The 15,287-nt window shown below is 37.0% G+C and overlaps 1 protein-coding gene across 1 annotated transcript in view; it reads left to right on the forward strand.

Annotated features, from left to right (window-relative positions):
* TTC13 (tetratricopeptide repeat domain 13) overlaps positions 1-14,889 on the forward strand; it is a gene marked incomplete at its 5' end in the record, with an annotated part of 34,782 nt that extends 19,893 nt beyond the window's left edge. Inside the window, 8 exons of the mRNA XM_026053391.1 lie at positions 2,959-3,042; positions 4,414-4,498; positions 6,617-6,726; positions 8,096-8,231; positions 8,991-9,070; positions 10,200-10,278; positions 11,980-12,059; positions 14,745-14,889. Coding sequence (XP_025909176.1) covers positions 2,959-3,042; positions 4,414-4,498; positions 6,617-6,726; positions 8,096-8,231; positions 8,991-9,070; positions 10,200-10,278; positions 11,980-12,059; positions 14,745-14,868 — 778 coding nt within the window. The remainder of the gene's footprint in view (positions 1-2,958; positions 3,043-4,413; positions 4,499-6,616; positions 6,727-8,095; positions 8,232-8,990; positions 9,071-10,199; positions 10,279-11,979; positions 12,060-14,744) is intronic.
* Between the last annotated feature and the right edge of the window lie 398 nt (positions 14,890-15,287).

Genomic DNA, 15,287 nt, shown 5'->3' on the forward strand with positions numbered 1-15,287 from the left:
GGAGAAAACAAGTGACTRTTAACAAATTCACCCTCAAATGGAGGTTGTAGATGAAAGGATCAACCATTGTTGTACGTTCCATCTTCTCCCAAGCTGCAAAGCTGAGTCGTGACAGTGCTACCTCCCATGGAGTGCTAGAAGGGCGAGGTGTTCAGTGTGGCAACATCACTGTCAATCACAGGAGCAGAGTGTATTTGTGCCAGTAAGTTYCTAGCCAGGTTTCATCTTACTTCCCTTCCTGCCTTCTTCCCTGCATCTTTCAAGGAGTAAGGAATTTGTGGTCTGTCATCCTGCTTTTGTTTCTTTCTTTCTTTTTGAGTAGTTCTGTGGAAAAGAGAGGACAAAGGGAAGGAAAGAGCTTAATGTCTCTTACCACATTGAAAATAACTTTTGAACWCTTAATCTGCTGAAGTTGTGTCCTTGTGCCCCAATCTCTGTGTCAACAGCTTTGGCTTTTATGGGCTAAAGTACCTTACTTTCCCCCCTCCCTTTCCCTTCCTTTCCCCTCAGGATGCCTCCCACCCCAACCCCTTGTAATCTACCGTTCCAGCAATTTTGGTGATTCCTTACAACTTTGAATTAAACTTTAGGAACATTCAGAATTGCAGACCAACAGTGAATTAAATTCTAACCTTTCATTTTTGACTTAGTATTAACTTCCTGTGAACCTTATCAGCATTTTGATTGTGCTTTCTCAACAGCCAGTCACAGACTCAAAGAACGGCTGAGGTTGGCGGGGACCTCTAGAGATCCTCTAGTCCAACCCCCTGCTCCAGCAGGGACACCCAGAGCACGGGGCACAGGGTGGCATYCAGGCGGGTTGGGAAGATTTTCAAAGCGGGAGTGAGTTACTCAGGGCTTTTCCAGAAGGATTTTTCTTAGATTTTAGCACCCTAAATACCCTCACCTGAGGAACTGATCATACTTGAGCTATGGATATTGATTACACCCTTTTTCATCCTGGGAACCTATACCTGTTTGACCGTTTTTGCATCCAGAGTAATAGCTATTTTCATAGCTCATCTGTATATAGTATATTTGTCTGCTATTGGATTCTCTCCTGATCTCTCCTGATTTGGATTCTCTCCTGATCATTTTATCAGGATCAGGCAAAGGCTAAAAGAAACTAATATAAAGTGCTAATAGTTTCTGAAATGTTACTTTGGAAACATGCATGTGATCTCTAAATGAGAGTTTACTCCTACTGGRTTATACAGATTGTATACTTCCCTTTTTTTACTACCTTAATCAACTATAAGATAGCTGCTAATTGAAATTAATAACAGTCTACAAAGCTGACGTCTTTCTGTTTAAAGGCCATAAAATAATCTCAGACCTATAAACTGTTATTTCAGGAAGACATACATTGCTCTGTATTCAGCTTATCATTAGAATGTTATTCTTGTACTGTCAGGCTAAGACTGAATTCTTTCTATAGCTTTCTACCTGGTTTCCAGGTACAATAGTAGGTTATTCAGGCTGACAAATGGCAACTCTCCAAGATTATTAGATATACCAAAAATATATTTAAGTTGTTGTTTCTACTGGCTGCAACTTAAACATTAGTAGAGTATTTTGACGTGTAGACTAAGGAAATTGTGCTTTCCCTTGGAAGTGAGCACAACTGCTGCAATAGCCCCTACTGTAACTTCCTTACTTGCGCTGATTCAGTGTCTTTTATTGTATGTAACTTTTGCTAGTCTTATTGATGTAGTGTGTATGGGCACAGCTCGTTTGACAAAATGAAGGTTGGAAAGCACTAGGAGGAGATAAGGGAGGGAAAGATCCTTTAAACTGTACTTGAAAGCAGCACTACTGCTTCTAGATGGTCTCGCTTGGATTCTTTTTTACAAGATGCCTCCAAAGGAAAGAAAATCCAGTGCCTTATTCTGACACACTTCTGCCTGTTGTACTTTTTATTATTATTTAAGATGGAAAATGATGGGACGTACAACAAGGGCAAATTATATATGGAATTTTGTTTTCATCCTGTCTCTTTTCCTCCTTCCTTTTCTATATGCATATATATGTGTATGTGTATATATATATTGTCTAATTCTGTTTTAGTTTTTAAAGACTGATTCTGCCAGTGTGAGGCCATGTAGTGAGATATTAGAGTTAAACTGTGCAAATCAGCTGTTTAGAGTGAATAAAAGCTAGATATATCCACCTTCCTGTGATTGACAGTGGTTTTGCTTCCTCAAACAGAAAACGGTAACATTTGCTTTATAAAATCTTGTTTTGTAGACTGGGAGAAGAGGAAGGACTGCTTCAAGTACAATAATGGTATGTAGTTTTCCCTTTCAGAGTGGTTATAATCCTAGTAGGATTTTACCAACTTTTTTTTCCTTACTGTTCCAAGGGAAAATAGACCTTTTTTGTCATTTTTGTTTAACAGTTACTACTTGTAACTGTTRAGCATGAAAGCAAAATTGCTCTGCATAGAGGCTTAGGTGAAGAAAGAAAACTGTATTTGGACAGTCAGAGCATATCAGCACTTATATTGGCAAATATGTAAACTGGAGAGGGTTAATTCCCAAAGAAGTCACTATGGGCATTGATAATTCCCTCTTTATTCTGTAAWTTTTTTCTAGGATACATAACTCTAAGAGCAATGGTTTCCTGGTACATATCTATGATTATCATATAGATATGTTGCATTATACATGGGAACACTAAAAAAAGGGAAAATGTCCATGTAATATCACATTTATCAGGGAACAACAGCACCAATGATACCTCATTTTTTTTAAGTCCATTTTTGAAATTATATTCAAAATGGRTTTTGGAGAGTTCACCAGTTCTGGCAAACCACTAGTTGTTTCCTGTGATTTGTGATGCACCTGTAAATAAAAATCTGACAGATTTTAATCTTTGTATTTTAGCTCTATTTTAGCTCTAAAGTGTGCTGTTAAGGTTGAGAAACAAGGATTTTAACTTTTATTTTTTTCTTTGTAGGGGGCAGGTCATTAATATGAGGTACATGGAGTATTTTGAGAAAATTCTTCATTTTATCAAAGATAGGATCCTGGTTTATCATGGGTAAATTACTGTTTTTTTCCCCCTTCTCTCTAGTAACATTGATTTTGAATTTTATATGATACTGACATAGAGTTCCAGAAAGGTGAGGGATATTTTCTTAATTCTAGTAAATTCTATTTTTCTTAGCATCTGAACTGTCGTATTTCTTAGTAGAAATGCCCTTAAAATAAAGCAATCAGGGAAAAAAAATACTATGTGAATTAAACTATACCTATAAATAAATAACAATATTGCATTTGTACCCATACTTCCAATATGAGTGATTGTCAGTACTGTGAACCTTTGTTCCCCCTCAACTTTTTAAAGACACCAGATTCCCTTCTGGTAGAAGAGAGTACAGTTTCTCTGAATATTGAAACTGTGGTATTTGGCAGGTAGTTTTTCAGGAGAAAGTTTTACTGCTTATTGCTTAAACGAATTGATAGATGTTGATCTGGGAAAGAAGACGGTTGTAGAATCTTAAATGAAGGAATGTGACTAAAGGTTATCTAAATTTCAACCTTTGATCATTTTTTTTGAGTTAAATGTCTTTCAAAGCTGATCTGTGGCAACAGTCTTCAGATAAAAAGCTAAAATAATGTCTTAGATATCAATTTCTCTAATTTTTCTTTGGCYTTCTAATTTGAGTATTGAGTTCTGTTATTCAATCTCATTGTATTACTTAAATATCAAAAATAAAGTGCAGAAGCGCCTTATAATAGTTTGAAACACTTAAAATTTAAAACGTTTATGGTACCTGCTGAAGGTTTAATAAGCTTTGTAGTAACTGAGAATTCTGTCCTCTATTGAGAGAAAGCTTGTCCAGACTGAGTCAGTAGTATTTGAGCTTAAACCAGAGCAATTTGTGCTATGGTGTTTAAATACCTCTTTTTAAAATTTTGGTGCCGTCACTAGTCATATGAGGGAGCTATTTCAGTAGGTTTCCCCACAGTTTGTCTGTGATATTTATGTACCTTTAAGGCTACATAAATGCGTGCATTCTTAGATGAGTATTTTTTAAGCTATTCCTATTCTTTTTTGACCTTTCCTTAGCAATCCCCTGCCCACACACATTCATGCAAGTGCTGTTTAGTGTTCTGAGAGCAAACAAGAAAGAAACTTACAGTCTGAAATTGAAGTTTGAAGCTGAGAAAAATATCTGAAATGGTATAGGAAGAAATTACATTTTAAAGAAAGAAAATGCTTCTCTTGAGCTGTAATAGAGAAGCATGTGCTAAATATGCAAGAACTCACTTTTCTGAAAAGAAATAATTAAATAACTTTCAGTAATGTATTTCACTGACCATTGGTATAGTTAATTAGGTTAAAGTTATATGGATTCCCAGACTTGCCTGCTCTGTTCAACCATTACAATTCTGTGTCTCTTTTCAGTGCTAATAATCCAAAAGGACTATTAGAGGTTCGAGAAGCATTGGAAAAGGTACATAAAGTAGAAGACCTTCTTCCCATAATGAAGGTAAATTAAAGAAAAAATAAATCTTTAAAATGTGCTGAAAATAATGAAACTTATACGGGCAAGTATCTAGTTTTTCAGAATGTAACCTTATTATGAGTAACTGGAAACAGTCATTCAGGTTATTTCAAATCTGTATAGGCAGGGTTAACCTTTCTTTAGATATATGCTGACATGTGCTATATACTTGGAAGCTTAGGTCTAATTGTGAATTGGTAAAAGAAAAGAAGGGAAAACAAAGTATTAAATGGAGTTCTTTGAAGCCAGTCTTATCAACTGGGAAGACTTGTGACCCTCTGTAATGGCCCTACAGTTATAGGTAATCAGTATATTGTACTCTGGAAGACTACGAGAAAAGGAGCTGGGGACTGAGKTTTTTTTCTGCTTTGTGGTGATGGTCTCTGTATAAAGGAACTGGATCCTGTGCCTTGTTMAATAAGGTATCCTCTTATCCTCTCAATTTAAGCATCAGACTTGGACTGAGTTTATATAAAATGTATGCCTCCCTTCTCCTGCCAGCTAATGATGAAAAGAGCACAAATATTTGTGAAAATGTTGTTACACGGTATTTATTTGGTAAAAATTGAACAGGATTTAATTCAGAATAGAATAGAATTTGGGAGAGAGTAGTCACTCTGACCAGAGACAACCTCATTGTCTTCTCCTATGCAGAGGCCAAGACCAAGGTGACTAATTGCCGTGGAGAAGCCTTCTCTGCAAGCACGTGCATCTTGCTGCTGAGAGCAGTTTTGAACTTGCTCAGCCCCTTGTGCGCTCTGAGTGTCCTAGAGACACTGTGTGGTCCAGGCCCAACCACGCACGTGTTTCCATGGGGTGTTTCAGTAGCTATTACAAGTGTCTTTTTGAAGAGCAGGTAGTAGATTTGGAAGCACTTTTTTATATTCCTGTCCTCATCTTTGTTTTTTGTAAGAGGAAACTAAGTGGATGACAACAGAATCTAAATAAAAACTTGTGAAAAGTAAATACTAGATGTTGGTATTGGAAAGACAATTAAGTGTTCCCTACTGGCACATGAATGTATAAATAGGGCCCTGCAGAGCACCTAATATGGTACTACTGCTATTGGATTGTAGGCCAGAAAAAATGCTCTTAGTGGATTTGAARATACAGATTACGCCTAGAGGATGATGAAAATGTATAAACATAGCAGACTATACATATCTTATTGTGAAATAATGTTTCTGAGAACTGCCAACAAGTATTTTTTCTCATTTTCATAACCAATGCATTTTGTTTTGGTTTGAATCTCTGTATTTCCTATATTTCATTCTAAATAGTATCAACCTGGAATGCTGTTTCTCAATAAAGGCTTTTAAATCTGTTTCTTTAAAATAAACACAGATTATTTAGGTTTAAATGTGCCATAATTTATTTCAACATAATACTAATGATCTAGGGTGTTACTGTTGAATAAATTGCATGTAACTATTGCACAATAGTCATCAGTAATGCCTCCTTATATGAATGCTAGCTAATACTGACACAGTTTGGTTATTCAGATAGTTGGGAGAAGTTGGATGTCAAAAGCTGGGCTTTTGGCTTTATTTTAAATAGTTTTGCATGGTTTATACATAGTTACTGCTCTTTGGCTACATGTTACACTTAGCTAAATCATCTTTGTGAAATTCTTCAAATGTGGTATCATTCCTCCTGATGAGGATAAACATTAATTGAGCCTGGATTACAGTTAAGAAATTTGTTGCTAGGAGCTATATTCTAGAATCCATCTTATGCTGTTGCATTTCCTTGTCAGTATAAACAGAAAATCCAGGCTCTAAAACTCAGGCTTTTGCCTTTACATTGTGATACCAAATGGTTGTTATCAGTGTGCAACTTTGGAGAAAGTCTTTGTCATCTGTATCTGTATTTGAACTGCTTTATACAGTCACTGTCACAAGAAGTGCAGATTTGTTTTCACTATATGAAATAGAATTGCAGTATCCCTCATTCAATACTTGGGAGTAACAAGTGAAATAATGTCATTTCCAGGTTGTCCATTTTCTTTTTTGGTCCAAGTGTTTCCTGGTATTTTAGAACAATAGTTAAGAGGTCTGTCTCTGTGCATCTTCTCTAATATTACATTGTTTTTTCTTTTGAAAGCAGCTTAACAGTAAAACAAGAGACGGGTTCACTGTGAACACTAAAGTCCCTAGCCTCAAAGATCAAGGGAAAGAATATGACGGGTTCACAATTACAATAACAGGAGATAAGTATGTTTGCTGTTTTCAATATATGCATGAAATGCTGTAGTGAAGTATTAGCAGTTAATTTGGTATCCAGACACCATTTTCTGCTTGTGTAAAGTGGATTTTGTGTTTCCTTGTTGGCCTTTGTGCAAATAACTAAGATTTTTGTTTATCTGAGGTATTCTCATTCCCATTGCCTTCCTTAACAAAAGGGGAATACGGGTAATATTTAARGAGCAGGCCCAGTTGATGTGAACAGATCATGTAGGTGAAAAGAGACCTTGTAATTAGTTGTAGGTTATAAAATACTAGAGGAGGAAAGTCTTTTTTATCCTTACTGAAATATCTTGTGAGACCTTGGGTGCTATGGACATCAGAAGTCCTGAGTGGAATGGAAATTCCTGTGATGGAATGGAAAAAGCTGTCTGTATTATTTGGTTATTTGGTTTCACAACTTTAAAACTCTTCTTTTTCTTTTAATTGTGGATCTTGTATCTGTTATTGCCCGTTTAGACTGTGCCATTGTGCACATTGTGCACTGTTAGGGGGCTGTGGGCCCTCGGTAATTGCCTCGGTAATTGCCTCCTGTTAGGGATACTGGCTCTTTATCTTCTCAAAGCACTACTATTAAGCTGAAGTTCAAAAGCCACTTCCAGCTACCAGCTTGAGGTTTGAGTAGACGGTGCTGACCTCTGCTTTATTATGGGATTTTTAAATTGGAAAATTTCCCACAACTTTTACGTTTTCAGTGTGTGGATGCTGGGCTTACAAACTAACAAGTTAACTTATCTCTCAGTTTTTAGTTTTACGTTCTAAGTCATAGGTCTGAATATAGTAAGTTGATGTAAAATATATGGCACCACTGTCTTGGGAAGATGCTTTAGTGCTGTTGGAACTGTATAATTTTGTTCTGTAGAGGTTTTTTTCTAAACAGATCTGTTTCAATCTATAGTCTTAAGCACACTATTATGCAGAGACAGTTCCAGTTTAGTGGCTTRCATCTTAACAAAACTACAGTGAAAGTTTCTATGTGAAAGTGCCGAAACCAAGAAGATATTTAAAGATAYCTTCTCCTTGCCCATGGCCCTGAGAAACACACACTTCAAGTGAAGCGCTAGTGCTTGTCAGATACCCTTTGGTGGAAATACTTCATCTGAGATCAGACATCAGTCTCTACGAACTGCACCAGAAAAACTTAGAGCATGACACAGTATCTTTAATTTCTGTGTTTGCTGTGGAAGGACATGCAATTCATTTATGCTCATTCTTAAGAAGAATGATAGGAAAAGATTACAATGTGACCCTTTAGTAAATTTGTTGAATATTGGATATTTGGATATTTGATTGTTCGTCAGGCTCTGTGCAAAAATTCTTTGTTTAATCTGCTTGACAGAGTGGGGAACATACTATTTTCAGTAGAAACTCAGACCACTGAAGAAAGAACACAGCTGTATCATGCAGAAATAGATGCACTATATAAGGATCTAACAGCTAAAGGAAAAGTACTAGTTCTGTCTGCAGAGCTTGGGGTAAGGTTATTCTGATAGAAATGATGAATTTCTTGATGTTTTTCTGTTATGTTTTTATACGTTATGTTTAACAAGTACCTCTTAAAACAAACAAACCCCTTTSAGATTCTAAGTAGTGAAGATTTTAAGTAATGAAAATGACTCCCTGTTCAAGCCTAATTACRACAGTTAAAATAAGTTGCAGTGTTTTTACTTGTTACTTAGTTTGCTCTGCTGCAGCAGAAGTCCAGCCAAGGAAGTTCTGGTGTCACAAAGTGGTTCAACATGGAAATACGCTTTTTGTTTGTTTGCTTAATACAGTAAATCTGTGATCACTGCTTCACTTTCCTGCAAGTACTGCTTAAGATTGTGTGTAGATTTGGTCCATGGTGGCCAGAGGTGAGAATCACAGAATGTTCAAGGTTGGTAGGGACCTCTAGAGATCATCTAGCCCAACGTAGCATGAAACCACATATCCATGGCAAAGAGCTGTAATTGTGGATCTGACTGGATTTGAGGTGGTTGTTTCCATGTTTTCTGTCCTTTACCACAGTACAAGTTAACTGAAATGTTAAATGTATAATGGAATAATCTCCTTTAAACTGAAGTCTGATTGACAGATGTTTATCAGCTTGATTTTTGTTTTTAACATTTGAAATGGTTTCTTAGAAAAACAAATGTATTATAAGACTTTTTTTATGGATTCTCTACATTTTTTTTTTTGTTTTTCTGTCTAAACCAGAAGTGGTTAATTATCTTTTTGTTCTTTTTTAAATTTAGGAAGCAGATGCTGTATGCAACTTGATTCTGTCATTAGTTTATTACTTCTATAACTTAATGCCTCTTTCAAGAGGATCCAGGTTAGTATTTTTCTTTTATCGTGTGTCTGTTTTCTTCAGAAATTCTGTAAAATGCCTGTATGTTCCAGTATCTTAATATATTTTAAGGAACTAAAAAAAAAAAAAAAAAAACCTCTGTTTTTGGTGCAGAGTTGAAAAGTCTATCCTGTAGTGTCTCATTTTATGCTGCCATGACAATGGGGGCTGACATTGCACTATTTTAAAGGCTGGCTTGTCATTACTGATGCATATGTAAAAGAATTAGTTTGTATTTATAGACTTCAGCTCACAGACTGAAAGTGTCATTTTTTAAAATTGTAATATACCAGTTTCTAATCCAAATTACATTGCAGTAGTGTAATTTCACTCAAAAAATACTCAAATATGTATCCTAACTAAAATATCTTTTAGGATGGCTTAGTTTTAATAAGGAACACTACAGAGTAAATATTAATTCAGTAATTTTATTACAGCTGCTAGGATCAYTAAGTGAAACTTCAGAATAAATTCCCCATATTTTGACTCTGTAATTGAAATTCCAGTTTAATTCAAAGAAGGTTACATCTAAGACTATGCTGAATCTTTGTTCCACAGAGCACTTAAGAGTTTCAACCATATTACTAAATATAGTTTAGTTCAAAAAAAAGAGACTTTTCACTTCTGTGATCAAGCTTTATTTTTACCTTGTAGAATACAAAAATGAACAGAAATTTCACAATTACAAAAAGTTAAATAATGAACAGTTGTAGGGTGAAGCAGTTCACTTTCTGCTCTGCAATGACTCAAGCTCTGTTGCAGCAAAGTTCATTAGCTCTGCTGGACTGTGGTTGTAGTTAATGTTCTCTAAAAAAGAAGTTTGATTTGTCTTTAACTTCTGTGGAGTTTTAAGAGCTCACAAGTCTAAGGTCATGATTCAGACACCCGTAGAAACAGTGTTTTCCAGTTGTTCATCTCCATGGGACTGAAAATTCATTCCCATGGTATTGGAGAATGAAAGTGATTTCACTCTCCAAATTTAAGTGTTTTATGCACATTTTTGTTCCAAAGAAAGTAGCAAAATACTGTTGTGCATCTTCTCTGTAATAGTAGTAGATTCATCTACATTATCTAAAATAGTATTATGGAAAGACTTCTCTGTTTTCTTTTTTAGTGTGATAGCTTATTCGGTGATCATGGGAGCACTAATGGCGAGTGGAAAAGAAATATCAGGGAAAATCCCTAAAGGAAAGGCAAGTATCAAATCACACAGACTCAGCCTTGTTAAAGACAGTAATACTTCAGTGCTGGGAGGAAGCTTAACAAYGATTAGGATACTCTTAACAATGATTGATACCCAAAAGGTATCCAGCCATTTAAAGAGAGTTTTTAAGTTTCCACATCTGTTCTGACAGCAGGTGAGGTTTAGAGGTAGCCTCTGCAGTATCTCTGCTTAACTCAGWTATTGTTTGTCTGCCACAGTAATGACACCTTTCTAACCCTGGTGCCATTTTGTGTGCTGAGCAGCTCTTCCAAGGCCATGTGAAAGTGCTCTGAGAGTACTTGAGCAGAATTACTAGCTCTTCTGGGTGTATAGCAGAAATTTTCTTTCTTTGGTCTCAATGTATTTCTACCTGTCAACCTCTAAATGCTCTGGAATACCTTTACAACTTCTCCTAATTGCCCCTTCCCATCTGTATCCTGCTTAATTCAAAATGAAGTCTTAGTTTTAAAGTCACTGAATTCAAAATTATATCACCTTGCTCTATGATGGGGGTTTCCTTTATGTATTCAGTCATATCCTGATTGTGAATTTATTTCAGCTGTTAATCTGTTAGCTGTATTGCCCCTTCAGCATGCAGGGAGCAAGGGCTCCTTTGTTTAATGCATTATTGGAAGGATCAAAGGAGTTCTCATGAGAATCAGCTTTTTTGAAGAAAACATCTTGCATGCATATCTGGAGAGTGACTTTCCCTTCTGTTCCAGCAGTACATTTGAAAACACCAAAGTTTGTCCTTTCATTGCAATGAATTCAGAAGGTTTATRACATGAAAGACAAAGCAAAGCTTAGAACAGATGAAACAAGTCTTATACTGAGCTCCTAATAGCTTTTAAGAGTGGAGTGCACTTGCTTAATAGCAAAGTAGCTTTCTCTTTAGTGGGTCACTAAGTTGATCTCTTCAGGATTCTATAGGAGTTCCAGCTGAAGTAGAAGACTTATTTATCTGGGGAAGTTGTATGCTTTTAGGGTAGGTACCCTGAATAGGGTAGTTCCTTTTTTTTTTCTGGCTGATTTATGCAGAGGTTTCACAGGCTTACTTAAAAGCAAGATTTCTGACTTGCCAAAAACTTTGGAGCCACTTCTGTGCCTGAACTGGAACAAAACCTTTTTTAAAAAATTTTTGTCACCTGGAAGAAATTGTTGGGTTTGTTGGTTGTTTTTCAATTGCATAAARCTATGTGGGACTTTTTGCCAGATCCACTAGAAGGGGCTTTCCAGTCCCAGGYTTAGGAGAGGATACATTATCAGCCTGCTCTGAAGCCAAGGATGTCCAGCTTCAGAGCGTCAYGTTCATGTCACTCGGCAGGTCTGCCAGTGAAAGAAGTAATACAGAGTGTATTTGCTCTGTTTTTTATATTCTGTATTTGCAGAGCAGGGTAGATCTACCCTCCAATGATACTCCGTCATTTTGCAGAATACAGGCTGTAAAATCAGTGTAAAAACACCGAAGTTTTATTAAGGTGTTGTCTGTCTCCAGCCCTGTATTGAAGTATTTTCTGGTACCTAATAGTTAATGTAAATGTCTTGTCAAGAGATTTTTTTAATTGATTTTACCACAGAAAGGATGATACAGTTTTAGTTTTTGATTTAACTATTAAGAATATTAAAGCCTCTGAAATTAAAGAATTTAAAACTTCTCATGTAAGATCTTTTTTGTTTTGTTGCATTTCAGCTGGTTGATTTTGAAGCAATGACAGCACCAGGGTCTGAAGCTTTTAGCAAAATAGCAAGGAGCTGGATGAATCTAAAAAGGTAAATTGTTTCTTCAGAATGATTAAGGAAAGATGTGGGTGAGGTTTTTTTTTAATACATCTTTTTAAACAGAACCTCAGAAGTGTGCTTACATATGATACTACTAGACACATAAAGAGTGAATGAGAAGGTAAAACTCATTTTTGAACCCGTCATGAATTGGCGTATTGTGCTGCTGTCACTAATCAGACCTTAAAAATGTAAAATTTGGGCTTTTCAAAAATTTGTTCCCAACAGTGCTAGTTTCCTGCCCCCGCATGGCTTATCCAGTTTCTTTTATCCCACAAGACTTTCCACCCATTTGCTGAAATGTGAGTGCAAAAACTTGATCCAGACTGTGTTCGGTCTAGTACTCTGATGAAATCAGACATCCTTCCTCCATTAGCMATATAGCAGAGATCCTTCTGGATTTTGCACCATTTATGCACCATCCTGTTTTAATTGGGAGTATTTTCAAAGTTCATGACAGTTTTGAAGCCTCACTTTGGTTCCTGGGAAAGTCATGAGGCAAGTCCTCTAGGAACCTGTTCACAGACACAAAAACAAGGTAGTTTGGCACAGCCAGCATGGCTCTACCAAGGTTGAATCATGCCTGGCCAAGCTGATTGCCTTCTGTGTTATGGATTTGTGGGTGAGGGGAGAGTAGTGGATATTGTTCACCTTGGCTTTAGCAAGGCGTTTGACAGTCTCCCACAATTTTCATGTAGCAAGGTAGGAGAGCTTGGCCTAAATGAATGGACAACTAGATAGGCTTTAACTGGAGCACTGCTGGAGTCTGTCCTAGGACCAGTCTTCATAATCTTTATGAGGAACCTGGCAGAGGCAAAGGAGTCCTTGCTCTTGAAGTTCGCAGATAACAAGGTGTGGAGACCAGTTGTTACACTTGGGAATACTGCCATTTTGGAGAACCTAAACAGGCTGAAGGAATGAGCAGCCAGAGCCTTACAAAATTTAAGAAGTGCAAATACCAAGTCTGTACCTAAAAGGCAAGAATCCTGTGCAGCAGTACAGGCTGGGGACTGATGGGTTGGAAAGCAGCTTTGCAGCAAAGGACCACGGGTGCCCAGCAGCATCATCCTCCATCTCCATCTCCATCCTGCTCTGCTCTGCGCTTCCTCAGACTGCACCTAGAACACTTGACCCAAGCTGCCACTTCAGGACATGAAATGATAAATGGGGCAAATTCAGCCAAGGGCCACCAAGATGGTCAGGAGGCTGGAGAACTTTCCTTACCAGGAGGGAATTGGGCTTGTTGAGAGCACTGGAGAAGTGCTTTGTAGGGGCTCGACGGCTGGCYTCCAGTGTCTATGGAGGAGTGTCAAGAAAGTGGAGCCAGGCTCTTCATGGTGGTGCCCAGGGGGATGAGGAGAGACAACATGTGTAAGTGGGGTCAGCAGAGAGAGGTTCAGGCTGGGCACAACTTCCTTGCCCTGAGGTAGCAGAGCAGGTTGCTCGGAGGTGCAGGCTCTGCCCTGAAGGTTTCCAAGACCCAGCAGGATTAAAGCCCTGAGCAACCTTATAATTGACCATTCTTTGAACAGTTTGTCAGATGATGGAGTTTCCAAGGTCACTTACAACCTGGGTCATCCTGTGGTGTTACTGACCATTTGTATGGTTGCTGTTAGTACTAAACAAACATATTGCTAGYTAGTGCAGTTTAACTTATCTGTGGCCGTAGATCTTGCTGGAGTGCATATCTCATTTAAAATAAAGATCATCATTAAGATGACTCAGGTGCATCTGGTTCAGGCTCGGATTAAAATTCTACATGTAAATATAAACATATTCAGTCCGTATTAAGTGGGGACATTTTTAAAATACAGTAGGAGCCTTGCAGTTGATGCTTCTTCTACAGTAGTGGATTTTTAGTGAAAGCAGTCTGCACAAATACTATAATTCAACTGAATACTATGATTCTTGGAAATTTAGAATGTTTATGGTTCCCACTTTTTTTTAAGGCTTCCCAATTTACTTGCTTAACCTTATTCTTAATCCTCTMTTGATGTATCAAAAATAAATTGACACATCTTTACTAGGACAGAGCAGGTTTTATCTTAGGATTAGAGTCAGTTTAAGCCGCTTCAACCTTTCCTATGTGTTTCTGACCCTCTCAGTTGCACTGTTGAATCCTGTTTACAGGATCTGTAGCAAACCAGGTCTGAATTTAAAAATAACCATAGCAAAGATAAAATTTGTTTTTAACCTGGACCGTTTCATGGTGCATTTCCACCAACACTTTTCCTGGGTCAATAGAGAGAGATGTGTAATGGGCCAGGAATCAGGAGAACAGGCTTTGCTTGAGATTGATGGAAAGGATCTATAGAACCACAGTCTGAAGGATCTGAAGTGATGACATACAGGTAATTAACCTGACTAATTTGTCAGCAGCATAGGGATAATAGTGGGAAGGTAACTAAGACTTAAAGACTTAAAGCAATAAAATTTTGCCTTTAATTCCTGCCATTTCAGAAGGCTTTTTTATTTGGTAGTTATTTTCAGTTTATATACTTACAGCGCTTTCTGAAGTCATGAGAAGCAAAAGCCAGTGGGCAACAGATTCTTGAATTCCATTTCCAAATTTGTAGGAGAAAGGGATGAGCAAAAATATAATGCTAACATGTTAACTTCATGGTAATTCATTAAATTCAGGAAAAGATCGTTAATTTTCTTTTTTCCTTTTTTCAGTATTTCTCCTTCTTACAAGACTCTGCCATCAATATCAGAGAYATTTCCAACACTGAGAACAATGATTGAAGTACTAAATACAGACTCGTCTCATTGTTTTAAAAAAACTATAATTGTTGTGTAATTTATATAAATAAAAGAACAAGACTTGTTGCTTCATAAATTATTTGAAGGGGAAAATTACAGATAAATGGGATTTGGTTTTGCTTTTTTGGTCTGTTTTGGGGGAAGGATTGTTTGGGGTTTTTTTGATAATTGAGTACTCAACAAAAACAGGACTCTTTCTGTGTGATTAACAGTATTACAAAGGAGAAAAAAGCAACAGTTAACTYTTTTGTATCCTGGCTTACTCTGATAGGAAATACTCAGGGGCCAAACTGAGAGCAATAAGAAATTTCTACTTTAGTTTTGTTCCYGACATACTGCAGTGGTTTTTTGTTTTAAGTTAATGTGTTTTGAAAAAAAAGTATATAATACATATATATTTTCCAAAGCCTCTGGGAAACTTCCTGTAGCATCTGCATCTGAAAGCAGTTGGTAAAT

The sequence above is a fragment of the Nothoprocta perdicaria genome, unplaced genomic scaffold, assembly GCF_003342845.1.
Source record: "Nothoprocta perdicaria isolate Ctin4 unplaced genomic scaffold, notPer1 scaffold_99, whole genome shotgun sequence".
NCBI classification, from domain to species: Eukaryota; Metazoa; Chordata; class Aves; order Tinamiformes; family Tinamidae; genus Nothoprocta; species Nothoprocta perdicaria.